The sequence below is a fragment of the Penicillium daleae genome (assembly GCF_028827525.1).
Source record: "Penicillium daleae strain IBT 16125 chromosome Unknown utg000006l_segment0_segment0, whole genome shotgun sequence".
In the NCBI taxonomy this organism is placed as follows: Eukaryota; Fungi; Ascomycota; class Eurotiomycetes; order Eurotiales; family Aspergillaceae; genus Penicillium; species Penicillium daleae.
Window position 1 is genome coordinate 3,023,025 of NW_026623154.1, and position 25,363 is coordinate 3,048,387.

At 52.4% G+C, this 25,363-nt stretch overlaps 12 protein-coding genes across 12 annotated transcripts; 8 read left to right on the top strand and 4 right to left on the bottom strand.

Moving 5' to 3' along the window:
* Positions 1 to 122: 122 nt before the first annotated feature.
* On the bottom strand, positions 123 to 2,199 carry helA (putative DEAD box RNA helicase HelA; the record flags this gene model as incomplete). The annotated part of the gene is made up of 2 exons (XM_056910165.1): positions 123 to 1,758; positions 1,832 to 2,199. 2 exons carry the CDS (start codon positions 2,197 to 2,199, stop codon positions 123 to 125), a joined length of 2,004 nt encoding a protein of 667 aa, XP_056765869.1.
* Positions 2,200 to 3,063: 864 nt separating this feature from the next.
* On the top strand, positions 3,064 to 4,224 carry N7458_006784 (NAD(P)/FAD-dependent oxidoreductase; the record flags this gene model as incomplete). The annotated part of the gene is made up of 1 exon (XM_056910166.1): positions 3,064 to 4,224. The coding sequence occupies one exon, from the start codon at positions 3,064 to 3,066 to the stop codon at positions 4,222 to 4,224; it is 1,161 nt and encodes a 386-aa protein (XP_056765870.1).
* A 1,396-nt stretch (positions 4,225 to 5,620) lies between these two features.
* On the top strand, positions 5,621 to 6,652 carry N7458_006785 (MDR family NADP-dependent oxidoreductase; the record flags this gene model as incomplete). Its single annotated transcript, XM_056910167.1, has 1 exon — positions 5,621 to 6,652. The coding sequence occupies one exon, from the start codon at positions 5,621 to 5,623 to the stop codon at positions 6,650 to 6,652; it is 1,032 nt and encodes a 343-aa protein (XP_056765871.1).
* A 406-nt stretch (positions 6,653 to 7,058) lies between these two features.
* N7458_006786 (CybS family protein) lies at positions 7,059 to 8,014 on the top strand. Its single transcript, XM_056910168.1, has 5 exons — positions 7,059 to 7,241; positions 7,345 to 7,362; positions 7,540 to 7,606; positions 7,666 to 7,785; positions 7,842 to 8,014. The coding sequence occupies exons 1-5, from the start codon at positions 7,100 to 7,102 to the stop codon at positions 8,005 to 8,007; spliced, it is 513 nt and encodes a 170-aa protein (XP_056765872.1). The 5' UTR covers positions 7,059 to 7,099; the 3' UTR covers positions 8,008 to 8,014.
* Positions 8,015 to 8,371: 357 nt separating this feature from the next.
* N7458_006787 (nucleotide diphosphatase) lies at positions 8,372 to 9,445 on the bottom strand (the record flags this gene model as incomplete). The annotated part of the gene is made up of 1 exon (XM_056910169.1): positions 8,372 to 9,445. One exon carries the CDS (start codon positions 9,443 to 9,445, stop codon positions 8,372 to 8,374), a length of 1,074 nt encoding a protein of 357 aa, XP_056765873.1.
* Positions 9,446 to 10,812: 1,367 nt separating this feature from the next.
* N7458_006788 (transcriptional regulator family: Helix-loop-helix) lies at positions 10,813 to 11,148 on the bottom strand (the record flags this gene model as incomplete). Its single annotated transcript, XM_056910170.1, has 1 exon — positions 10,813 to 11,148. The coding sequence occupies one exon, from the start codon at positions 11,146 to 11,148 to the stop codon at positions 10,813 to 10,815; it is 336 nt and encodes a 111-aa protein (XP_056765874.1).
* A 519-nt stretch (positions 11,149 to 11,667) lies between these two features.
* On the top strand, positions 11,668 to 12,500 carry N7458_006789 (uncharacterized protein; the record flags this gene model as incomplete). Its single annotated transcript, XM_056910171.1, has 2 exons — positions 11,668 to 11,785; positions 11,842 to 12,500. 2 exons carry the CDS (start codon positions 11,668 to 11,670, stop codon positions 12,498 to 12,500), a joined length of 777 nt encoding a protein of 258 aa, XP_056765875.1.
* Positions 12,501 to 13,201: 701 nt separating this feature from the next.
* Positions 13,202 to 13,808, top strand: N7458_006790 (uncharacterized protein; the record flags this gene model as incomplete). Its single annotated transcript, XM_056910172.1, has 3 exons — positions 13,202 to 13,279; positions 13,425 to 13,487; positions 13,554 to 13,808. The coding sequence occupies 3 exons, from the start codon at positions 13,202 to 13,204 to the stop codon at positions 13,806 to 13,808; spliced, it is 396 nt and encodes a 131-aa protein (XP_056765876.1).
* A 634-nt stretch (positions 13,809 to 14,442) lies between these two features.
* N7458_006791 (uncharacterized protein) lies at positions 14,443 to 16,151 on the top strand (the record flags this gene model as incomplete). Its single annotated transcript, XM_056910173.1, has 3 exons — positions 14,443 to 14,497; positions 14,759 to 15,864; positions 15,945 to 16,151. 3 exons carry the CDS (start codon positions 14,443 to 14,445, stop codon positions 16,149 to 16,151), a joined length of 1,368 nt encoding a protein of 455 aa, XP_056765877.1.
* Positions 16,152 to 18,258: 2,107 nt separating this feature from the next.
* N7458_006792 (uncharacterized protein) lies at positions 18,259 to 19,123 on the bottom strand (the record flags this gene model as incomplete). The annotated part of the gene is made up of 2 exons (XM_056910174.1): positions 18,259 to 18,778; positions 18,846 to 19,123. The coding sequence occupies 2 exons, from the start codon at positions 19,121 to 19,123 to the stop codon at positions 18,259 to 18,261; spliced, it is 798 nt and encodes a 265-aa protein (XP_056765878.1).
* Positions 19,124 to 19,780: 657 nt separating this feature from the next.
* Positions 19,781 to 21,713, top strand: N7458_006793 (Zn(II)2Cys6 transcription factor; the record flags this gene model as incomplete). Its single annotated transcript, XM_056910175.1, has 3 exons — positions 19,781 to 20,527; positions 20,613 to 20,756; positions 20,823 to 21,713. 3 exons carry the CDS (start codon positions 19,781 to 19,783, stop codon positions 21,711 to 21,713), a joined length of 1,782 nt encoding a protein of 593 aa, XP_056765879.1.
* Positions 21,714 to 22,723: 1,010 nt separating this feature from the next.
* N7458_006794 (uncharacterized protein) lies at positions 22,724 to 23,761 on the top strand (the record flags this gene model as incomplete). The annotated part of the gene is made up of 1 exon (XM_056910176.1): positions 22,724 to 23,761. One exon carries the CDS (start codon positions 22,724 to 22,726, stop codon positions 23,759 to 23,761), a length of 1,038 nt encoding a protein of 345 aa, XP_056765880.1.
* Between the last annotated feature and the right edge of the window lie 1,602 nt (positions 23,762 to 25,363).

Sequence of the window (25,363 nt, forward strand, 5' to 3'; positions counted from 1 at the left end):
CGCCCAATGCAAGGATGGTATAACTCTATCGATTTTCTTCTTTTGCCGTAAATCAGACAAAGACAGACTCAGATGGCCAGCAACTTCCTTTCATCGGGCCCATCGGCCCCAACATGCGGCGATCAGTACCAGGGGCGAGCACCGTACAGGTCACCGTCGTTGCGGCGCGGTGGACGAGACTCGCCGAACCGGTTAGATCTGCCGCCATTGCCGCCATGGCTCGATCTGCCACGGTTGGATCGACGGTCACCGAAGGGGGAGTCGTCGAAGCTGCGGCTACGTCGTCCAGAGTCGAAGGGGTCAATGGCGCGACGGCCGAAGGAGCCGCCCTCCTCAATCTTCAACTCCTTGATACGGTCAAGACCGAGGTTGCGAGCGATGCCTGCCTTGACAGCTGGAGGCTCGGTCAGACCATAGCCATGAATGGCCAGGTTGTTGAGAGCCAGGATGGCATTACGTTTCTTGGTGAAGCTCTGGGACATTGTACCCAGCTGAGAGCGGTAGGTGCTCTCCTTCATGATCGGCGAAACCTCCGTCATGGCCGCCTTAATTTGCTCGATGGTCTCAGCCGCCGCCGGGGAGGCAGTTTCCAAGTCCCGAGCCATGTTCACCATGGCAGTGGAGAGGGTGTTGTCCTCGGTGAGGGGCAGGTCACCCAGCTTGTTCTGGAAGAATTCGTATTCGCCATCGTGCAGGAGCAAGTAGCCTTCACCCTCCTTGCCAGCACGACCAGTGCGACCAATGCGGTGGATGTAAGTCTCACGGTCACGAGGAGGGCCCACCTGAATGACGTGAGTGACCTCGGGGAAGTCCATGCCACGGGCAGTGACGTCTGACGAGAAGAGGATGGCCTCATCGGCACGGCGGAAGTTGTTAGCGCTGTTAGTACGCGCAGCTTGGGTAAGGCGCGAGTGAATTTGGTGCACACGCATGCGGCCCAGGGGAGACTGGCTCCGTCCATCGCCGCGAATGCCACGGAGGATCATGAAAGCCTCGGCGGAAAGGTTGACTTCGTTGGTCGAGTTGAAGTAGACAATTGCCTTGAAGGGGCGCAAATTGGGGTCCTCAGCTTGGCGAGCCTGGTAGGTCTTGGCCAGCTCGAGGACCGCTGGGAGAGCGTTCTCGTATCCATGCAGGTAGACGGTCTTCTGGGGCACTCTGACGTGGGTAGGGACCTCATCATCGCGCACATTCTTGATGAACTTGAAGTCTGGCTTCATGGTGCGCTTCACCATCGCCATCACTTCCTTGGGAACTGTGGCGGAAAGCATGAGAGTCTGGCGATCAACCTTGAACGGGTCCGGAAGCAGATCCTTAATCTCATTGATCTCTTGAGAGAAACCCTGATCCAGGAGACGATCGGCCTCGTCCAGAATCAAAGTGTTCAGCTTGGGAGCCGAGACACCGCTGGAGGGGTCTGAGAAGATATCCTTGATACGACCAGGCGTGCCGACCAGCAGATGGCATCCATCGCGCTGAATCCGCATCAAACCAGATCTCTTGTGAGTACCACCCACAGCGGTCTGCACAACAAGACCAGTGCCTTGCGCGACCTTGATGGCCTCGGCCGCGATCTGCTCAGCAAGTTCGCGGGTAGGGGAGATGATCAAGGCCCGAATGTCAGACGAACCGGCACCAGAGGAGCGGTGGCGTCCTTGAGGTTGGCGCCGCTTGAGGGTAGGATCGCTAAGGATGTTTTGCATGGTAGGAATAAGGAAGGCGAGGGTTTTGCCGGTTCCGGTCTTTGCCTGGGCCAGACTGGAAGGAATTCATCAGTAAATACTCTCCAATAAGATAAATCAACAAGAATTGCACCTCCTGGAATACTCACACATCGATACCGCCGAGCATTTGGTTGATAGTCTGGCTCTGCACATCGGTCATGGTCGACAAGCCCATGCGGCCGGGGTGAGTAATGTTCCGAATGATTGAAGGATCAATCAGTCCCTTGGTCATGAGATCCGCAAATTCGGTGATGAACTCAGGCTCCTGCGACGTATTTTCCAGAGTCGCTGTCGCCTCGGCGGCGGCAGCGTTCAGCGCAGGGAACGAGGTGTGAAGGGATTTAGCCAGGACAGGAACCTGACTGCTCGGGGCCTGCCACTTGAGCAACTGGGGAGCCCATCGAGCAGACAGAGAGCGCGGGGCAGATGCCCGCAGAGCCTGGGAGACACCAAATCGGCGAACAGCACCAAGCATGATGAAATATATGGATGGAACAAACGTGATGATAAAGAGTCTGTCGTGGCGATCAGCGCGCGACGGGAAAAGGGCAAACCGAAAATTTAGGTCACATGACTCTTATCGATAAGATTTGCCCCCTGATGGTTGATGCCTGAGGCATGAAAAGATAAGGCGGAATTCCTGCTTAGTGGATCATGCTGCGCACCAATAGGATACCAACAAGTCTGAAGTGCTCTTGCCCCTAGCTGGCAATTTCTGTGGGCAAACTAATGACTAATCTTAGCGGATATACAGTATCTCCTTTCTCCGAGTATCCTCCAATCCTGCTGCTCCGTCAAGATATGCTTACTTTCAAATATGAAGTGGCGTGGCTTTTTGCCTGGGGGCTGCATAATACAGTTATACCTGCAGTATGTACAGCGCAATATGAACACCAAGCCCCTAACAACTTGTGCAATCTTCGATGCTTGGCTGGTTACAGATGCGTGATCCAATCAGAAGATGCCTACATCCCGAGATGCGCTGAGTCAGCGGAACTTCGGCAGTGGAGACTGATGGAAATTCACGCAATCACAAAGCACGTCGAGGAAAAGTTAGTACGATTAAGGTTGAAGGGACAGGAGATTGCTAAGCACTGCTGCGACAAACTATGGCGCTGACAAACTCATTCCTGGGCAGTTTGCAGTCCATGAATAAGCTGCAAACATGACAACCACTAGTCGAAAGTGGCCTGGCGATCCCTACAAACAAGGAGACCTTTGTAGGTCACAGCCAGGTCCAACCTCGATCCTATAAGATCGGCATGCCCCCCACGCCGAGAATGCATTCTGTTCAAGTTATCAATCCCTGCATCTCAGAGCGTCTGCTGGTTCGAACACCATGGCGCCTGTCAACATTGTGATTGTGGGGGCTGGAGCTGCTGGTATCACCATTGCCCACTCTTTGCTTCAAGGGGTTCCCAACGCCAAGGTCTTACTGGTCAACCCTGCCCAGACCTTCTACTGGAACATCGCATCCCCGCGCATTGTCGCCAAACCCAATGCCTTCAAGCCGGAGCAGTACTTGCTCCCGATCAAGGACGCCTTCGCGCAATACTCGGCTAGCGCATTTGAATTCGTTGCTGGAACTGCAACGGCTATCAACGTTTCTGCAAAGACTGTGGCCGTCACGCTCAATGGCAGCGGCGACTCGAAAGATTTCTCTTACGACCATCTCGTGATCGCATCTGGAAGCACCAACCTATCCGCCACTGGTGCAGTTACTGGGACCGAGATCCCATTCAAGCCATCCAATCGGGATGATGTCAAACAGGTTGTCGAAGCTGCCCAACAGCAGATCGCTAATGCCAAGGAGATCGTGATCGGCGGTGCCGGCCCAGTAGGTGTCGAGTTGGCAGGTGAGCTTGCTGAGAGCCTGGGCAGCAAAGCAACTATCACCTTGATCTCTTCTGCAGACCGTGTACTCCCTATGCTGAAGCCCTCTGGCAGTGCCGTGGGCGAGAAGAAGCTGAAGGAGAAGAAGGTCAAGATCATTACCTCCACCAAGGTCACCGGTGCCGAGGCCTCGGCTGATGGAACGAAGTCCTGGACTGTCACTCTGGACAACGGAAAGAAGCTGGTTGCTGACGTGTACATTCCCACGACCGGCGCCATCCCGAACAGCAGCTTCATTCCTGCAGAGTTCCTCGACAACAATGGCTGGGTCAAGGTCAACGAAGAGCTGCGTGTGCAGTCCTCCAGCGGTTCGGCTCTGCCCATCTATGCCGTTGGCGACATCAACACCAACAACATGCGCTTGAGTTTCAAGGCCACCGAGCAGGCCAAGATTGCCATGACCAACATCAAGGCAGATATCTTGGGCAAGGGCGAGCGCAAGTCCTACGACCAGGGTAACAGCGTCATGATGGTTGTCCCTGTCGGAGAGACTGGTGGCACCGGCCAGCTGTTTGGAATGACCCCGTTCAACTTCCTGGTGAAGTATGTCAAAGGCAAGGACTACCTTGTGTCCAAGGCGCCGCAGTATCTAGCAGGCAAAGCCTGAGTGAAGGGGGGGGGAGAGATTTGAAGGGTGAGACAATTACCAATCCTGGATAGTCAGGGAGTGACTGATAATTTGAAGTAATTTGAAATAATAGATAGTCTTAATGTTTTTATACTGTTCGGAAGCATCCAGCGTGAAGCCAAGACGCAACTAAGACAGGATGTATGTTACTAAATGTTCTGGTTGTGGAACCTGAACTGCAGTAGTACTGTAGTACAGTAGTAAGCAACTTTGGAAGGTGTAATCCCGCCCGTTGATGAAGTCATCAGAAATTTCATCAGATTGTGGCATAAAATAAAACACCCATCATAACTCGAAATAATTCATGCAATCCGTCTATGCAGACTACTGCAACTGCCTAAATCATCAAATCGCGGCTCGGGGGCCAATAATAGCAACCGACTCGGCTCCAAGAGAGGGGGCCAAGGCTCATCGAGGTCGATGGACCCTCTGAATCCCTGCAAACTCGATGCGCCGACCCCCGCACCTGGACCAGCCCTGAACGGGTAAGACTCTCCGTGATAACTTGATGAGAAATCGAGGGATAGAGTTTGAGATTATTCATTGTGCAGACGTTTGCAACCACCACAGTAGTTAGTGAAAACCAGTGCGAATCAAGCTGGTCTCTTGCCGCCACGGTCCTCTTGCCCAGAATGGCCGACTCCCCGTCGGGTTGGGGCGTCTTGAGTTCCTCCGAGCTCCACCGCCACGAAGGTGGACTCTTGCTGCAAAAAGTCTCCGTGATGGATCGCAGAACCTGCGCAACGCTGATGATGATGAGTTTCATCGGACCTCGGTTTGCACTGTCGGAACGTTGAAACTGATGTAACAGACATAGCTCGGAGGTTTTGTCCGCGATCTGAACCAGGGCTAATAAGAACTGTATCGTGCAGAGGATGACGAATCGATCGTAGTCCTGGAGTTCCAGTACATACTACGGAGTAGGTACGACATAGTCAAGGACGGTATCCTGTCGAGGGAGTCTGTGCAGGCGAGTGGGGCCGTCAGAACTTGGAAAGGCTCAACGAGAAATAGTAATCATAGACCCTCCGACGGAGCATGAGTACAGTGGTAACTCTGGAAACTAGGCTATAACCGTCTCGAGAAGCTTCTCCGCGCCCCATTGGCAAACGGCAAAATTGCTTTATAATACGCCACGATGAGCGAAACCAGATCTACATTTTCTGCCTCGGTCCCCTCAACTGTCCCGCTTGACGGTTCCTACGGCGGTAGATTCTTTCGTTATAAAAGCCGCCCGTCGCCCTTTTGATGTGCCATAGTACAGTACAACCAATTCAAACCCCTCCAGTGCAGTTCTCCATCACTTGATTTTCTCACCAACCCTCCAATTCAATACCCGTCCCTCTTACCCGGCACCTTTCATTCAATCGACATCATGACCAACAAGGCACTCGTCTTCAAGGAGATCCCCACGGGGTATCCTGTTCCCGGCCAGCACGTGGCCGTTGAGGCCGCCGCCTATGACGCCAATGTTGCCGCTCCCGCCGACGGCGTCGTGGTCCAGTCCCTCTACACAAGCTTCGACCCTTATATGCGCGGCCGCATGCGCCCCGTCGAGGTCAAATCTTACTCTCCGCCTTTCAACTTGAACCAGCCCATTGAGAGCGCCAGCATCGCCAAGGTCCTCCGCTCCAACAATGCCTCCTACAAGGAGGGCGATATCGTCATTGGCCCCTTGCCCATCCAGGAGTACATCTCGCTCGATGGCCCGAACCTGGAGCGCATCAAGAAGCTGGAAAACCCCCTGGGAATTGAGGATATCCGCGTCTTCGTGGGTGCTCTCGGTATGCCGGGTCTGACCGCGTACTCCTCTCTGTACGCGATCGGTAAACCCAAGAAGGGTGAGACCATCTTCGTCTCCGCTGCTAGCGGTGCCGTCGGCCAGATCGTCGGTCAGCTCGCCAAGCACGAGGGTCTGCGCGTGATCGGATCCGTCGGCTCTGACGACAAGCTCGACTTCATCATCAAAGAGCTCGGCTTCGACGGTGGCTTCAACTACAAGAACGAGAAGCCCGCGGATGCGCTGGCCCGCCTTGCCCCCGAGGGTATCGATATCTACTATGAGAATGTCGGCGGTGAGCACCTCGAGGCTGCTCTGGACGCGTTACGCAACTTCGGCCGTGTCGTCGTCTGCGGTATGATCTCGCAATACAACTCTGCTCCTTACCCCATCAAGAACATCCACAACGTCCTCATTAAGCGGATCACGATGCGCGGCTTCATCGTCAGTGACGCTGACATGGGCCCTCTTTACGCCAAGGAGCACCAGGAGCGCCTGCAGAAGTGGATCAAGGATGGCTCGTTCAAGGTGCTCATCCACGAGACTGAGGGTATTGATAACGCGGCCGAAGGTCTGGTTGGTATCTTCCACGGCAGGAACAAGGGCAAGGCCGTTCTGAAGTTCTAAGAGACTGGAATTATATATTCCATCCCTAGCCTTATGTGATTAGACGATGAGAGGATGATAAATTGAAATGATGAGATGCCCGCCACGAATACCTGCGAATTTAGTACACTCGGTAGGCCTCGGTTATAGTAACGAGAGGCAGTTAGCTATTGGCATAAGTTCAATATATGCATCAAACCAACCAGACCATCACTGTAAACAAGACAACCACCAAGTAAATGATTCCCCGAGGTATCGTCGCCGTGATCTCTCTTCGTGATGCAATGTGTATAGCCGGGCTAAACATTTAAGGTGCCCGCATCGGCCAATTTCGGCTGGGCGGAAAGCCGTCGACCAATCACCTGACCCGCAATAGGATGACATACCGAGTCGGACTCCCGAGGCTCTTCAACCTCATCCTTGTGCGAGTTGAACCTCTTCGTCCTTCCCTCCATTCAACCCGTTACAATGGCTTCCTTTGCGCGCCCGTCGCTGCTCCGACAGACTCTTGCGACCACCCGGTCGCCCCTCCTGCGCCAGAATGTCGGCGTCTCGCAGATGGTCGCTTTCCACGCCTCCGCCCGGAAGCAGATCCTGCCCCCGTTGCCGCGTGAGTAGAGCCTCTGTCTTGGTTGGAAGCTATGGTTTCTAGCTGAGAGGGAATCCGTGTGTGATCTATGGGATATGTGTGCTAATGACTGTTGGTTATACAGAGTCGATCGAAGGAACCAGTACGTTTTGAATACCCGAAATCTTTACCCGCATCATTGGCCGAGCCCTTTCCTAGCCTGGCATCGGCTTCAAATATAACCTACGAGACTCCTTGGGGGTGGAAATATTCGAGATGCTAGGAGGAAATTGCGAGGGAATGGCCGGCCATTGAACCCTTTTCTAACAGACTTGAACAGTGAACGACCCCATTCCCGTTCCCAGCCCTCACCCTATGGAGGGTAGCTACCACTGGACTTTCGAGAGGTTCGATACGAATTCCCTGACCATGCAAGCGACACCATTGCTAACAGTTTGATCTACAGAGCTGTCTGCGTCGGCCTGATCCCCCTCAGCATTGCTCCCTTCGCCGCTGGCTCCCTCAACCCCATCATGGATGCTATCCTCTGCTCCCTCCTGGTCGCTCACTCCCACATTGGTTTCCAGTAAGGACTTTCGTGTTTCCCAGACTATATCCGCATATTCTAACATCTATAATCAGGGCCGCCATCGTCGATTACTTCCGCCCCCAGCGTGTGCCCAAGTTCAACTCCCTGTGCAACTGGCTCCTGCGCGCCTTCACTCTGACCACCGCGGTCGGCCTGTACGAGTTTGAGACGAACGACGTGGGTGTCACCGAGGCTTTGCGCCGCATCTGGAACGCATAGAGCGGAGGGGTCGTTTGAAAAGGGTCTTTTTGGTTGTTTTCTTTTGTTCCAGGTCTAGGCGTTCCGCCTTTGTATATGTCGAAAGCTTCTTTCTTATTTTCATTTGTCTCCCGACATTTGCTCGGTGCTAAATCATCCTCTTGACCACAGTCTTCGGAGTAAGAAAATATAAACCCGTGTACCAGTGGACTGAACTTGAAGGGTAAAAGCCAGCTCTCTATAAACGATCCATCTACAATGACACAAATTTCGAAGTCAAACCTCGTTCTGATATAGAAAGGATATCAATGCTCATAAACCAGAGCGTAATAATGCATACCTTGTCTATATACCATATTTTAATTCCACATTAACAAGTCATCAATCATTCCAATCCCTCATCCTCATCCTCCTCCGCCTCCATCAACACTGGATCATCCGGTAACCGATCCTCATCATCCGCCTTAGCCATAACAGTCTCAATCAACTTCAACGTCGCCTTAAGCGGCATCCCAATAACATTATCCGCCGTCCCCTCAATCTTCTCCACCAAAATCGACCCCAACCCCTGCAACCCATAACCCCCAGCCTTATCCGCGCCCTCACGCGTCCGCACATACGCCAAGATCAACTCATCCGTCACATCCCCATCGAATCGCACATTCGTCTCTTCAACCACCGACTCTATCGCATACCCCGGCTGTCGCGCACTCGCCAACGGCGCCATCGCCACGAGAGCAGTGTACACCTTGTGATCGCGCGCGTCACGCAGCGACCGCAGCATCGAGACGTGGTGGGCCTCTGAGCGCGGCTTTTCCAGGATACTCCCCGACGCGACGTCGACGACGACTGTGTCAGCGGCGAGGATGAGGGCTGGTTCGCCGGCGAGTTCGTTGTCGATTTCCTGTTGGTAGACGGCTTGGGCCTTTTTGGTTGCTGTGCCGAGGACGTATTCGAAGGGTGTGAGGGTCTTGGGTAGGTTCTCGTCTGCGTTGGAGGGGATGATTTCAATGTTTGGGAGGCCGAGGTAGGAGATTATTTGGCGGCGGCGGGGCGATTGAGAGGCGAGGATTACGCGTTTATTGCGGAGAGCGTTGAGGACTGGGAGGGCGAGTGGTGGTGGGCGGGGGAGGGGGTTCCTCGTGCGGGTTTGGGAGGGTCGTAGGCTGGTGGGGGGTCGATTGGGTCTTCGTTGCCGAGGAGGGTTTCTTTTGAGTCTGACATTTTGTTTCTTTTGCTGTTGAGTTTTTTTCTGGTTGTTTAGAGGGACTGGGTGGTTTGGGGAGGTTGGAGGTTGTGGAAGTTGGGGATGAGTCGGAGCTGCTGGTTTTGGGGCTGATTGCTGCCCGCACGGGTTTATACCAATGCGGTGCCCGCTGGTCTTATCATTGGTTGACAATGCCTTTGCGACGTGAGTCAATTCCTTTTGAGAGACATGTAGGCAATTGGCCTGGAACATAGAGAAAATAATGTCTCGCCTAATGTATGACCTTTCTTGCCGGGGCTGAATAGGGAACTCTAAGAGCCTAGGACAGACAACGTCATGCTTGGACCAGGTCCATGGCCCTCTACCTTCCGGGAACCTCACATTGCCATGGTCCAGCTATCCGAATTCGCCAGTTTATTGTTAATTGTATATCAAATTAATAGATCTCGTAGAAGAGCTACCTGTTGTCGTAAATTGTTTAGTTTGGAAACGGGCTGGAACCTCTGGTTCTGTGGCTCAGTCACCCCGCATATATGTAGCTTCACATGTAATTGACTGAGCAGCACTGATTCTCGTTCCTACCACAAAAGTCCTTGCCCTTTAATGAGACTTGAATTGAATATTAACCATATTGTGGCCAAAATCCATACTAAGCCTAGAAAATCAAAAAAAGGGCCTTCTGCCCTGCCGACTTGGCAGATTCGAGTCCGGACACTTTCACATGCGCGGAAAAAAAATAGTTGTGGCCCGGCATATGGTTAGTCGACTAGAACCTAGTCATTGACAGTCAATAACAAGGAAGGTGAACCACCTCATCAATCCAGTTGCTAATGATTTGAATTGGTCTTAAATAGGATATATTTACATAGGATGGGTTCCTACATGATTCTGCATGGGAGTAAGCGCTTGGTGGTGGTGGTGGTTGTTCTTTGCACGTGATACGACCAAAGACTGGTACTCGAGCGAACAGACCGCACTTCCCCTGAACGTGGCAAAAGGCAAAGAGCCATAGGATCAGGAGAATCAGGAGAAACAGGAGAACTTGAATGTGATATGTTCCATTGAAAACAAAAACCCGGGTCCAACGCCCCAAGAGCTCCGTAGATACTATAACATACATTCTGGCCCCCGGGAATAAAGATGTACAAAGAAGATAGAATGCAAGCATGTGACAGATGGCGATCCTCCAAGGAGTCTTCCAAACCATTGGATTTCCCCAGGAATTCTCTCAAAAATGTGGGGATTTGGCACCGCGGGGGCATTGGGAGAAGGCACATCGAGTGCAATAATAGACAGGCAGAAAAGAAATACCCCGGACAGAACAAATTGTCAGACGGAAAAAACCGTCAAGACGAAAACCCGACTGTCGATCAGTCTCAAACAGCCGGGATTGAATGGCCTTGAGAAAGCAGAGGAATGAAAAGAGACTCGTCGTAGATGCATGATGCATGATTTCATTTTCGTGTGGGAAGGAGCCGCGTCCGGACCTCGGTACATCTCCATGGAGGCCCCCATGGGGTACCGTAAGCCCATCAGATTGGGGTCGGCGCAGGTACAGGGGAGGAATGCAAAGACCATGAACCATGCAGGATAGTCGATCGAGCGACGATGTAGCAATTTTATGATGGTCGGAAAGAATCATCCACCCGGCCGCCCTTGTTCTCAATCTCTGCGATCAGGCTTTGCCGCTCTTGAAGCTTCAGGTGAATAAAGTCGACCGTCTTTTGCAGGACGATGCTTTCACTCCGGCCTTGCCCCTCCAGCCCAGGCACCAATTCTGTGAGCCGGTCGAAGCCCTCGCGAATCGCTGCGCGGCGCTTTTGCTCCGAGGCAATGTGGTTGCTCTTCTTCTCTTGGTCGGTCAGACGAGGCTTCTCCTTTTCCTGTCCAGACGCAGACTTGGATGTGCCGGTTGGGGTCAAGGAGGACCGGTCATCGTCGCCGTCGGCGTTCATCGTGCGCTGGTGGGGGATGGCGGCTTTCGGACGTAGGGAGGATGTGAGAAGGAATAGGTGTGGCAAGGGTTTTCGCAGAAGCAAAAACGTCGATCGCGTCGATAGCGTCTTGTAGTCACGGCTCAAATCTCAGGCGTAGGAGTAGAAGTGGTTGCAAGCGACGGTGCGGAGGTCGAAAAGAATGATCGGGGAAGACGGTTGGAGAGGAAGGAAACCGATAGGACCGATAAGGCCAATGCGGAGAAACCGAGTCGGGAACGTGGGCCTTGGCGGCGTTCAAACGTCATAGAAAGTGCTCCACCCCCTGCACGTCTGCACCTCGCCTTTTTCATTTTCTCTTCCTTGTATCATGCTCTGCACAGCGTGATGAGACACTTTCAGCCTCTCAGGTTCATTTCCGCCGATTCTACTTGGAATTGATCAAGACACTTTCGTTCAATCCCAGTTCTAGACCCTGAAATCAGCGGCGATCTAGCCCAGTCCAGCAGCTCTCACTTTGTGTCGTACGATCGTGCCACCATGACCCACGAGCCTTTAAATGGATCCTGCTCATGTGGCCGTAATGAATACACCATCCAGATTCCTGATGATGTGGCGGATCACGCTCAGATCTATTTCGATACTGGTCGAGACAGTCGTGAGTATATAGTTGAAACCTTAGTTCTGATGAGCCGCGCTAACGGAATATTATAGGTCAATTCCTCGCATCCTGGCTGCGGGTCCCTCTAGAGTGGTATCAGTCTCACACGCTATCATTCTTCCCAGACGAGACTCACACTTCGATTCGTCGCGTATTCACGCCCCGTCATGCGCCACAGACGCGTCGTATCTTTTGCGGGTTCTGCGGGACACCCTTGACCTTCTGGACGGAGGAGCCAAAAGAGGAAGCCAATTTCATGTCCGTCTCAATTGGGAGTTTGTCTCGTGAGCACCAACGTGTCCTGGAAGATCTCGGTCTGCTTCCGGAGGAATCTGGCGAAGAAAAGTCCGTGTCCGGACTGGTGAAATCCTCAGCTTCGGCACAAGGATCTGATATTCGACCATATGCAATTGTGGTTCCGTCTATTCAGGAATATGATATCTCTCGAACTTTCCACCAAGGCACTGTCGGTGGCATACCGTGGTTCGAGGAGATGGTGGAAGGGAGCCGGCTAGGCCGTTTAATGCGTCAACGACGTGGAATGGGTGTTAGCCACGACCAATCGACCAGTATCGAATGGGAGATCAGCGAATGGCAGGATGAGGGTTCTGGCGGACTCGGGCAGGATAGTGAAGATTCCAATGGGCAGGCTACGGGGAAGAGAAAGCGAGAGCGTCACGTAGACGTGCAGTCCTCGCCAAAACGGGCATGATGGACCCGCTCGGGCTAGGCAATCGCTGAATTAGCGAGGGGTGATCCATGAAATCAAAACTTTGTTCCATTCGTAATTTGCAATTACGTGTATCTTCCGTATCTTCAATATCTGTGGCGTTGATGCTCCCGTTCCCGTCCCGTTCCCGCTCCCGCGCTAGTTTATCCTCCGGACACGTTAATATCAACATCATATCCCATATCCAATGCGAAAACACGAGAAGTAATGATTGTTTTGAGGTTCTGTAGAGAATTGTCTTGCCCATGTGCCATCCAACACCCTCCATTCGGGGAATTTGATATGCACTTTCAACATTGGACGGGCAATGGTAGAGACTGCCAGCCATGTATAGGACTGTATCATCGGATAGATAATACCAATCTGGAAGCTTCGAGATGTGCTGGGAGAAGCTTGCGAGCCCATCGCGACTGCCTTGTCGATATGAAGTCACGGTCGTGTGGTGTTGCTGGCTAGCGCGTCCAGGTCGCGTCTGAATAGCTTCGCCGCTCAGCCCGCTCATCTCTCTTCTTCTTTCCTCCCTAAACCAACCAACCCACACTCGAAAGGATTCTTGCCAAGTTCCCATTCATCCATATCCATCTTGGTAAACCCCCTCGACGATCTCAGAGCCTTGCCAAATGCCGGCATCGGATAGGAATCCGGTTTTCATGAGACGTCACTGACCCTTGAACTCAGGCACCATGAAGGGCCTTAGGAAGTTGTGGAGCGTTGTCAAAGGCCATAAGGCCAGTATCTCGCACCCGCTTGCCGTGAGCAAGGTACGTTTGGCTTGATTTTGTGTGCTTTTGATGCATGTTGCCGTCGATCCATGAGAACACCTCACGTTGAATGTCACGGCATGGGCATTCACCCCTAAGCGTACAATGTGTGAGAACTGATGCTGATATATCTCCTATTGAACAGAAGAAGATTGTATCAGGCATTCAGACCGCCGCCAGCGAAGTGCGGCACCGCATATCAACCTGGGTATGTTAGCCCCGTCGCTGGTGAATCTACGTAGTCCGATACTCTATGTACTCACACATCTTCTAGCACAAGGGCCAGAAGTCTAAGGAGGGAATCAATCGGGTGTACCCGAATGCAGCCCCAGAAAGTCCACGGGACAGCTCGTCCCTATCTGGAGTGACGACCTTCGCAGATGAGGAAGAGGAAGAGCAGGTGGAGCACGGCGAGGGTTCGATGGACGCAAGTTTGGGCCCTGACAATTGGGAACATGAGGTTGCTGGCCTGCCCGTAATAGAAGGGATTGATCCTGCACAGCAACGTCTCCAGGGTACAGTGGCTTAGGTCCCTGTTGTGCAAAGCCTCGAGGTCCGTTCTGCACGCCCGCCAACTGCGAGGATGGGATCGCCATATCCATTTACGTAGGTGACGCGCTTCCCCGAGGGCTCAAGCTCAACAACCTCGACGATTATCATTGTCGTGACGCCCGATGGGGAAAGCAGTACCCCGGAGCAGCCATCTCCTGCCCACTAGGTCGTCAATCGCCCACGACGACACGACGACTAAGCAGAGGGGTTATAAACCTTCCCCGACAACACCGGCTTTGGCTGTTTACGCTTCCTTGCCTTCTTCTCTCGCTTTTCCCCTCGCTTTCTTCTCTCGTCGCCTCCCTTCCCCTCGCCTTCTTTCTTACTGTCGGTCTTCCTGTGTCCCTCGCGCTCTCCCTCATTTTCTCCCGACGAGACGCCTCGCCTGCCATCAACTCCAACTCCCAGGCGTCCCGTTTCGTCCCGTCGTCGGGACAGAGCACAACTTCGGAGCAAACCGAAGAGAAAGGTACGTCTCGCAGTAGCTACTCAATCTCGACGACTCCAGGGCGTAGTGGCTGATATCACGGAACAGAAGTTGCGCTGTCTCTGTGCTCTGGCCCTCCTGCCATCACCCTCCCCCGTTCCGCCCCCCAGTGAACATCCACAAGATGTTCACCCGCCGACGAGACCAGGGGCTCACTTCGGAGCAGACCGAAGGAAAAGGTGAGTAGTGACAGCCTGTATTTCCATATTGATATCACCTGAGCGTTAGTTAACATCTGAATCAGAAGCTGCGTTGTCTCAGTCCCCTGGCTCGTCTCAGCCAACCGCCGAGGCTCGGCCTCGTTACGAAGTGCATTCAGGCACTCGTTTTGAAATGCTCACGGGAAGAGCCCGTTTGGAGGGTCAGCCTCAAACTGACAGTAAGTATTCCCAAATAAGATAGGAGATATCAGTGAACATGATCTAACATGTCTCTTATAGCTCACCCACCCGATGGCACGATGCCATCTGATCTGCCAACAGTCGTTCCGCGCTCGCCGAACGTGTCTCGGATTCCTCGCCCTCGGGGCCAGGTCTTCGTCAACCCGCCAGACCACGATACCGATGCTTCTGGTTCGGGGTTTTCAACAAACCCCACCGAGACACGGGGTGCCGTACCCGTCCGCAATCGTCGGTCCAGCAACGGCAGCCGCACTATGCCCGATGTGCAGCCATGCCTTGCGGCCTCCTTCTCCATCATGACGATTGACAACACGCCACGGGAGAACTACGGACCCGCAGAAAGTTTCCTCGCGGCCGCGAACTACGGTGATCAGATCTCGTCGCTGCCCTCGACACACAAGGCCCGCCAAGCAGGCCCTCGCCAGACTCGTCGGAAGCTTGTTCCCCCGCAAACCGGACCACCCAAGCCCATCGTGTTAAGGGACTATAATCAGGCGCCCCCAGTGGGTAGCCAGTTCTCCAAGTTCCTGCCGTCCGAGCAGCCAGTCATCCAAGCCGGCAAAGCTCAGCCACGACGGTTACACTGGGCAAGGAGCATGCAGAATTTGTGGTCCCGGGAACGCCGACACGAGTCTGGTGAGGCAGGGCTCCAGACCGCCAGCAAAGGACTAAAGTCGTGGTCCTCAATCCCCAAGCTGGCCCAGCCATTGACCTCCAAGCCGGCCAAACTGACAAAAGCACGGCCGGCCAAGGCCTTGCCTAAGCCTTCGGCCCCCGTGCTTGTCACACCAATGGCCCAGCAGTCAGTCCAGCCTGCGATGCCGACGCTGGCACTGTCTGCAGTCAATGTGCTGGCAGAGACCCTCCCACGTCCCCAGGAGTTGGTCCAGCCCTCGACCTCGACGCCCGCACAATCGCCAATCTTTGTGCTGGGCGAGACGGTCCCAAGTCCTGCGGTGCCTGCCCCAACCGCCAACCGGCCTCTGGTAAACGCCGTGGTGAGCCCCATGACAATTGCCCTGCCGCAAGATGGGCAAGGGGATTCAACTCCCCAGTCGTGGGCCGAACTCACCCTTTGCGTCAACCGACTGGGAAAGCGGTTGGTCCATGAAAACGACCCGGAGCAGCGAAAGAAGTTGTACGCAGTAAGTTGATCTCACCTTGGTCTCGTCTAATTGATGTGAAATGAGTCGAATCTAACTGATTATGCCTTTTGATTTGATAGGACTTCGTTCGTCTGATGTCCCTCCGCGCCGACGTGCTGAGTCGGGAGGATCTTTGCGCCGAGCAAGAGTCCCTACTCGCGGTGATGCGTGCCGAGTCCTCAGGGCGCCGCATTTTAGCGTCTCTGCGGGCTCACACCATCTACCAAGAGGATGGGACCCTTCGTAACATGACGGTGCCAACAGATCAGATTGTGAAGGAGTGGTAGTCAGCCGGTGTTCTTGTCGTGGTGTGCCCCTTGCGGAGGATGAAGTTGGGGGTGGTGGGTCCAACCGCGTGCGGTGTGGTGGTCCATTGTCTGTGGGGGCCAGACCTTCCAGCTCGTTATGATACCCCGTTTTCATGGTGCTGGCGTTCTTTTTCTTTCTCTTGCGCTGGAGGCTGGACTCTCTCCCAAGTGATTTCGTTATTTCTTCTTCTGTTTCTCTTTCTTCTCTCCTCTCTTTTCCCCCCATTTCTTTCTGGGGTGTTTTTTTTTCCTTTTTTTTTTTCTCTATTTTTAGTGTATGAGTATGGATTCGAGCAGTGTTTGTGGTCTCCATACCACACTAATCAAAGTCGCCAGTACTGAGAGTTTGCTCCCGCTTTTATACTGTAGAGTACAGGAGACTGTCCATTTTACCCTTCGTTACGTGTAGAACTTTGACCGACTGGCGCATTGTGAGTAGATCAATAGTAATAACTAATATTGGGGCATCAAACTAGGCATGATCAGGCAGCTAATGTATACGATTCTTACGAATCATCTCGACAGGTCTCATCTATAGCCCACGTCTAGTTCTGTCCAAGATTAGACCAAGTCCATCTCGGGGACTTCTCCATCTTCGATTCAACACCGAAGAAGTAAGCACGCATAAAACGAGAATAGTAGGTTCTATTAGAACCACCCTCAATCATCCCAGAGACCATATCCTCGAGAACCCTAAAACTGGAGTTGATGATCTTCTTTCGATCCGAATCTTTCAGCTCGAACCCCCGGGCTTCAGAGCAGCAGATGCAATCTATCGTACAATGGCCCATGCCGCGACGTCTTCCAGGACCCGACTCACATCTCTGGCAACATCCACATTGGCGACTACAACACCCACCCTTGTCCGCGCAATCTGCGACGAAATGAGGATGGAGATACCATTTTGGGTTGGACCTCCAGGTTTCGTATGCCCTGCGTAATGGACCGGATGGAAGTAGGGATTCCAATGCGTCAAGTTGTCGTTGGTCGCGCCAATAGCACTTTGCACATGCATTCAATTGATCGAGACATATTGTGAGCTGTTCTTGGTCTTTCTCACAACTTTCACTGGCCTTTATAGACTGGTAGTCTCGTTTCAAGCACTCTTCCCTTTGAGTAAAATATCGAAGTGATAGTTCAAACTCGAAGATTCCCTCCAGGACCTGCCCAACATCGAGGCTCTTGGTGAGATTCCGATTGTGTTTCAAGTAGAATTTGGCGATAGAGAGACGGAAGGGTTGTAAGGAGTTAAAATCGGTGTGTCTTTCTAGGAAGGTATCGATTCTCTTGTAGAGGGGGAGAAGCAAGTAACTGCACATTTTGAAGCGTGAGGATCTCGCAGTATTCTTTCGAGTTTTGACAAGATTGAAAGTGGGATGCGATTATGTTAGGGTATTAATACGGGCTCTGGACACTGATCTGTTGATGACATCGCCGTCTCCGAAATGGGGACCAGCTCAGCAGGACTAGGCAGTATCGGGAGTTCCATGTGCCACTCTAAGGCTAGAAAGAATGACCATTCCAGATAAATTCCAGATAAAATTCCAGGAATAACTTTCAGTCTATAGCTAAGTATATGAATGAGAAAAAGGGTGGGTGACATAAATCGCGCTGTCCGTGGAAACTCGGAACCCCGAGAGCAGGCCTACAGATTTGCTGGCCCAGATGGATTACTATGAACATCAAAGCAAGATAGTCTTTTGGAGACATATTAGACTTTTCTAAATCGTGTTTTAATAGAGCAAGTATTAGATCCTACGAGGCTCTAGCTGATTCAAAACATCACCTTCATCAAGTGTCACAGACATCTTTTGAACATCGTTCAAAAATTTTTGCAGATTTCCTTTTGAATAGCGTTTGGATCTTTATAAAGAGGCTTCAAAAGAGGGTTGCAAACAACTTTTGTAAAAATTGTAATATTGACGCCTGTAATCACGCTTTCTAAATGCTAACTAGACAAAAATCCGCTTCTAATCTATTATTCGTACCTTGAAGATATAAGAAAAGGAATAAGTAATGCACTCCCAAGTTTTCTCTCCCACCACACACCAAACCGATACAAATGCCTTCCATGAAATATCAAAATCTAGGGCTTGTACGAAGAACGACGAGGCTCCAAAGCTTCTCCATCGTCTTCTCGAGACACTCGGCTTCGGACACGCAGAGTCATGCCAATGCCAAGACAGATAATAACGACAGCAAACTCCTCAAGCACAGCCATAACCAGCTGAACCGTGACATTGCCATCAAGTATGCTGAACTTGGAATTGTGCAGGAACCACACGAAGAACGCGTACAGCAGACGCACGAGAATGAACGGACTCGTCAAAGCAACAGCCAACATGGTGCGCTTCTCGCCACGCTCAACGGAGCTCTTGTGTAGAGCCACAACAGCCAACATGGCCATCATAACCACCCAGCTGACGCCGTACAGGATCATGCCAATCTTGACCTTGATGTCGGGGTGTTGGAGGCCTTCGGCGGACATGTTGGACGTGAGACCCACGATGCTCAGAACCATGGCGACGGTGGTGAGGATACGGAACAAAGGAAATGCAAGACGAGGAAGCGCCGTACGGCCGGTGACATTTTCGACGGAAAGATCACTGTTTTGGGAGATTGTCAGTATTAAGGTTGTGGCTTGGTCGGGTTAGGGCTTGGGTGGACACTCACGCTCGGGATAGGAGGCCAGTGCAGGCGAGCATCAAGGGTGAGAGACCGATTGAGCTACAAATTGCAGCTGCGATATAGAGGCCCACAGAGGAATTGCTGATTGTTGCGAGATCGCAGCATGCGCCTACAATGCGGGCCAGGGCAAAGGTGGAGAGGAAGAGGAAACCGCTGTTTGTGCGAAGGCCATGGCGGATGACGAGGAAGATGGAAAGGAAGAGAGAAGGAAAGTAGATGATCAATTGAAGAATTGAGATGCCGTGACGGTATGTGATGGCCATTGTAGGGGATGTTGTCTGGCTTTTTTTGAGAATAAGGGAAGGTATCAAGTGTGTCGAAGATGGAATTAAGCAGACTTGTTGGGTCGTTAGAGAAGGAAGGATGCGATTGATGATGAGAATATCAAAGTCTTCGAGGATCTTAAATCTCTATATAGTATTCCTATGCCATCTTGCATACCCTTTTGGACGAAGAATATTTGTGAGGCTGTGCTGACAAAGTCCATATAGATTAACTAGTTAGTTAGCCTGTGGTTCGTCGTAGATTCTACTCTATTGAGGATGGGAGCAGCCAACCAGAATGGGGCTTGGTTGAGCTGACGGGAAAAGCTTGACAGAAACCAGCCAAAATTCCAGCCACAGACCCCATCCAACCCATACAAGGGCCATCAAATCACCATTCGGCCCTACCGTGTCTCCTTAAACCGGCGTATGGTTGACAAGCCTTTTGGTGACGCCGATCGCAATGCATGCCCAATTGGGATTAGCGTCTCACTTATTACCCGATCGGGCACATTCCGCGAGAGGCGGTGCACTCGGTAACTCCCGACGTGGTGACGCCCCTCTTGGCCATCGATTAGGCTACCCTTTTGTACAAGGTCGAAGGAGAACCCGAACAGAGCAAAGTCCACAAGCCCATCAAAAGCCATCGCTCATATCATGGTCTACTGTGGCAAGCCCAGCAAAGGTTGCGGCCAGTGTCGAACCAGAAAGATCCGATGCGATCAAGCTCGACCAGCTTGTTCGCAATGTATCCGGGCTAAGCGGGAATGCCCCGGATATCGGGATCAGCTATCTTTAATGTTTCGCGACGAGAGCAAATCAGTCGTGCGCAAAGCTAAGGCGGAGGCGGGCTCCTCCTCTGCTAGTTCTGCTAGTTCTGTGTCGTCAGCCCGGTCTAGACAGAAGCGGTCGCCAACGCGATCGCCTCGCATTGCATCCCCAGATGGGAGTGGCACCGAGAGTCTGCCGTCTGAGCGGTCCCTACCCCTGGTGGACCCGATGTACAACTTCATCTTCGACATGGATCCACAGTTGGACTTTGCTATGCCGAATCCCTGGTCCATACCGCTTGAGGTTCAACCCACGCCTGAAGCATCTAAACAAGAGGCCATCTGCTATTTCCTGCGAGGCAATGCCATTCCCGGCAGCTTATGGATGGGGGACTTTGTCACCCGATTCTTGGCTGAGCCCGGGGCCAAACCTAGCCAGAAAGCTATGCAATCTAGTATAATTGCCGTGTCGTCGGCAATGCTCTGCCGAGTCCGGAAGATGACCTCACTAAAGGACCTGGCGCAGAAGGAATATGTCTCAGCATTAAATCTACTAAACACGGCCTTGGCTGACGTGGAAGAGGCCAAGACGAATCAAGCATTGGGGGCTGTCGTACTGCTTGCCGTTTATGAAGTAAGCTTACCCTTCCCGAGCTGTGGTCCTCTTCATTGCGAAGGATTAGAAACAGGCTTGCAGGATCTGACGCGTGTCTATTTAGGTTGTCACATCGCGGGCCCCTCGGGATATTGACCAATGGACGAACCATATCACTGGAGCTACAGCACTCCTGGATTTGCGGGGCCCCGAGCAATTAAAAACGGAGATCGGTCTTCGTCTGTTCTTGCATCTCCGCTATCAGATTGTGTGTTATCTCTTCTCTTACTCGTGTTTGACGCCGGTGCCAGACCTTTCCTCTAACACCTTACAGATCATCAGCTGTATCCAACGAGATGCCCGGGTACCGCAATCTTTACTGGACTGTACAGAGTATGCCATGTTCCTCCGCCCAGGTGAAGCACACGGCAATCGCTTGATCATGATCATCGGCCGACTATCCAACCTTCGCGTGGACATTCAAGAGAAAATCCTCACCGACCACCGAGAGATCATATCGGTCGCTTCCAGCATCGAAGCCGACCTGATCGCCTGGCTAGCCGCACTGCCGCCGGACTTTACGTACGAAACTCACACCAAGTCCCCTTATGACTTTATGTTCCAAGAGCGTTGCCGTGGGCTGGCTCTATATGACGACAAATATTACGAATACCCCAATCTCTGGGTCTGCAACACGTGGAATCAATATCGGTGTGCCCGCATTCTCGTCAGCGAGATCATTCTATCTCATATCCGAAAGCTCTCTGAGTCGTCTTCCATCCGATTACTCTCGGATGAGTTCCGACAGCATTGCAAGACGATCTGGGCGAATACTCGGCGCCTCGCGGTTGATATCTGCCGCAGCGTGCCATACCACCTGGGTGCACACTTGAAGCATGCCTCGCCCAACTTTCCACCTCCAGAAAGTTACATGGGAGGGCTGATGCTCCTCTGGCCATTGTTTTTGGCGGGCATTGTCGAGAATCCGAACCATGCGCTACGGCGATGGGTCATACAATGCCTGAAGATGGTGGGCCACAGCTATGGATTTGACCAGGCTTTGGCTATCATGGATATTGTGGCTGTTGACCCGGGTATCCTTCGAGGTACCGAGACGCGAGCTGAAGCAGAAGAGTATGCCTCGCCTGAAGAGAATCAACGCCCCTCGGTGTTGCCTGATCTCCACTATAGCCAGATTCCTCCGTCGGCAGAGACCATATTCTAGAGGAACCCGGGTGTTCTGCCTTTTCTTTGTTCTATATATTGTATGTATTGAGTCACTTGCATAATCTATGCAGTCAGTGCGATCGGGCGCAGGGGTTGGAAGTTCGCGGTCTCCCCGTTTTGAGTGGGGGCTCAGACTCACTATCACGATCATGAATCATGACACATTTCGTACGTGGGGGAGGAGTTGGGATATTCCGATAGGATATTTGAATTCATTACTGTGCCGGTATAACAGTTGGGTTTCTGGAATGAATTCGATTGGTTCCCCTCCTCATTCTGTCCCGCGTTCTACGGTGTGGTTCTAGTAGTGGAGGTGAGGCTATGCACGCTCAGCCCTGCGGCTAAGCTCCCAACCACCGACCATGAATGGAGGGGCATCACGAGTAGACACTGCGGCGAGACCAAACAGGCTAGACTGGGAGAATGTCACATTCATTGTCTAGTTCGAACAGGGTTTTCTGTTTGCATTAGATCAAACTGTGCTCCAGGGCTTCCTCTTTGTATATAGTTTGTTCCACGAGGGGAGCCGCATGCTCCCTATCGGCCTGAGGCACCCTCCCCACAGCCCCTTCTCTGCCAGAGCCGCCAGCCTTACGGTCCCAGTCTCTCGCACAGCGCCGATCTGCCTTGTCAGTTCATTGTCATTCTGACTGTCAAACACAGAATGACTCCGCCCGCTAGTGCATGATTGGCCTCGCTAAGCTCATTCATATGCCCGCCCCTCTTTGACTGAGGCTTTCATTCCATGGATCTCTTTGCCGCCTTGAAGTCCGCCTTGTTTCAGATGTTTGTCCTACGAATTCACCATGGGCCCTGAGATCCAAGTCAAACCATGCAGCATCTGGGTTATAAGATGGACGCATTGCCTGGGTTTAAGGGCATTTCCGATCAGCCAAGAAAAACCATCAGGCTATCTTTGGAACCAGCGAACTCTACTTCGCAAGCAACCCTGATCCATTGACACAGGCCATTGCATATCCTTTGCATCATTCACAATCCATCTATACAATGCCTACGTTTGAACGACCAATTCCACCCCCCATGTGGTCATCTTTCCCATCTAGCAGGCTAGAGAATCACCATCGCGAATCCCCCCTAGCCATCTCCCCCGACTTCCCCAGCTCCCTACCCACATCAACCCCGATAATGGGATCCAATCACTCCCAACCCCGCCATCGCACCGGTTCCTCCCTCATCAACTTCTGCCGGGGAGCAACCTTTAGAAAGAAGAAGACTGCGGCATGGGATCCCCCCTCCTACGAGGAATCCCAATCCCACCCGAAAGCATCCATACCATCTTCACGACTATCCACCGAATCCGATTCAGACTCCCGCTACTCATTCCTCAAAGACTTTGACACAATCTTCCTCGTCGATGACAGCTCCAGCATGAGCGGCCCCCGCTGGGCCGAAGCCGAGAAGGCCATTTCCGCCATCGCCCCAATCTGCACCCAGCACGACGCTGACGGCATCGACATCTACTTCCTCAATCACCGCCGCACCTCCACAGCCTCCACCACCGGCGCCTATAACAACATCACCACTGCCGCCGACGTCCGCGAAATCTTCCACAGCGTGCGTCCCCGTGGATCCACCCCCGTCGGCCACCGTCTCCTCCAAATCCTCCAGCCCTACCTCCTCCGCGTCCAAGCCATGCAAGCCGCCCGCACGCCAGACGGATACCTCTCCGACCCGTCCCTCTACGTGAAGCCAGTGAATATCATCGCCATCACGGACGGCGAATTCACCGACGACGCGGAGAGCGTTATCGTGCGGGTTGCGCGGACGCTGGATAGTGCGGGGTGTGGCGCGTTGCCGTGGCAGGTGGGGATTCAGTTTTTCCAGATTGGCGAGGATGAGCGGGTGCGGCGGTATCTGCAGGAGTTGGATGATGATTTGGACAAGTGGTGTCAGGATGAGAAGGTGAGGGATATTGTTGATACGGTGCCGTGGAGGGGGCGGAGTGGGGATGTGTTGGATGCAGAAGGGATTCTGAAGTGTGTTTTGGGGGCGGTTAATAAGAAGTATGATCGGAGGTCGGTTTAACCTAAGGGTTGAATGGTTGATTTGGTTGATTGATTCTTTTCTTGAATGTCTTTGTATATTTGAAACCTTTTCTTTTGTTGCTTTCTTGCGTTGATGCGCTTGGTTGTTCTGAGCTTGCTCGGGGTGGGTGACTGATTAATTCTATGGTTGAGGCATGGAATGGCGTTGGATGGTGGCATTGATGATGTCTATGAGATCTATGAGCATTCGGGAGGTAATTTGAATGAGATCTGTCAAAGTTATTTGATCTTAAAGTCTCCGTATACTATATATCCGGGTAGCAAAGTGGCTGGTCCATCGACATCTAGATGGCCTATTTCTTCAGTCTCTGCATCCGGACTCTGAAGTCCAACTATTGTACAATATTTCCTCCGTAGGTATTGATGAAAAAATGTTCAGCTACTACCACAATCGACGTATCATGAAGCATCATCATGATCCTCGATACATAACTACTGTACTGTATTAACTATTAACCGCCCAAGTGGAGTCCCAATCCTGGGCAAGCTAAATCTCCCAACTAACCCACCCTAACCAATCACCGCGCTACACTGGCCGATCTCCGTCCCTTTCTTGCGTCAGGGGGCCAAGCAGGGCGTTCATTCGCCGAGACCGTTTGTGATGTGATATCCTGGTCGGAGATCTCCAATTGCAGACTCGGAGGGGACGCAAGTGCAGATGACTTGCAGGCTGGGAAATATGAGGTGTTTCATAGCGTGTCGCAGGTTTTGCAGGGTCGAGGAACTGGAAGTGAGCAGGGATGAAAGGCGAATATACTAGATAGAGGTCATGGTTGGAGGGAGGAGGGAAGGTTGATGATGATGGGAGAGGAAGTACAGTATAGAATTGTTAAAATAGGATCGCCCTACTAGCCTCGTAGACAACCACAGTATGGAGATACCTCGAGGAATTAATGATCGGATCCATCAATAATTCATCATCATAATAATCGTACCTTGCAGCTGAGGAGTCGAACCACGGTTCCACCGGAGAGTTGGCAAGCCACCGAAGATGATAATCTCCTTTTTCTTTTCTTTTTAGATTTCTGCTCTTCTCTTGGACTTCGCGATATCTCTCCATTCGGTGCTGACCTCCTGCTAATTAGCAGAAGTACCCGGTTGCCTACTTTTCGCCTGATCGAGCATCTCCTCCTCCAGTGCCTGTAACCTGCTCATTTGATTCAACCCTTACGCCCCGCTCCCACCTTAACCCTGACATCACCCGTTCACCTCATCGATCGGCATTGGAATCCATCGTCAATTCATTCCCCGCAGTGCCGATCGCCTTCGCTACGCAACAGAAAAAAACCTCTGCCTCCGCTCTGCCTCCCCCTCACGACTACCAACTTAAACGAACTCATCGTCATCTCCTTCCCACATCTCCTCCTCCTCCTCTCATCAACCACACCAAACACACCGAATCCACCGAATTCCAGCGGTCGCAGTAGCTGTCAACTGCGCATCCGCCCCCAAACCACCAACAACTCCAAGCGCCCGGGCCCTGACGCAGGTAACCAGTGCCGGCGCTTCGCCTTCGCCCCCCGCCTCCGTCATTGGCTCTGGTCGCTCTGCAGTGTTCCTGGAAATTAGCCCGCGGTTCCTG

Bases quoted from the DNA above. Each gene is read 5' to 3' on its own strand.
- N7458_006786 (XM_056910168.1), top strand. From the start codon at position 7,100: ATGGCTTCCTTTGCGCGCCCGTCGCTGCTCCGACAGACTCTTGCGACC. The intron at 7,607-7,665 runs GTTCGATACGAA...TTTGATCTACAG, and splicing joins TACCACTGGACTTTCGAGAG to AGCTGTCTGCGTCGGCCTGA. The intron at 7,786-7,841 runs GTAAGGACTTTC...ATCTATAATCAG, and splicing joins CACTCCCACATTGGTTTCCA to GGCCGCCATCGTCGATTACT.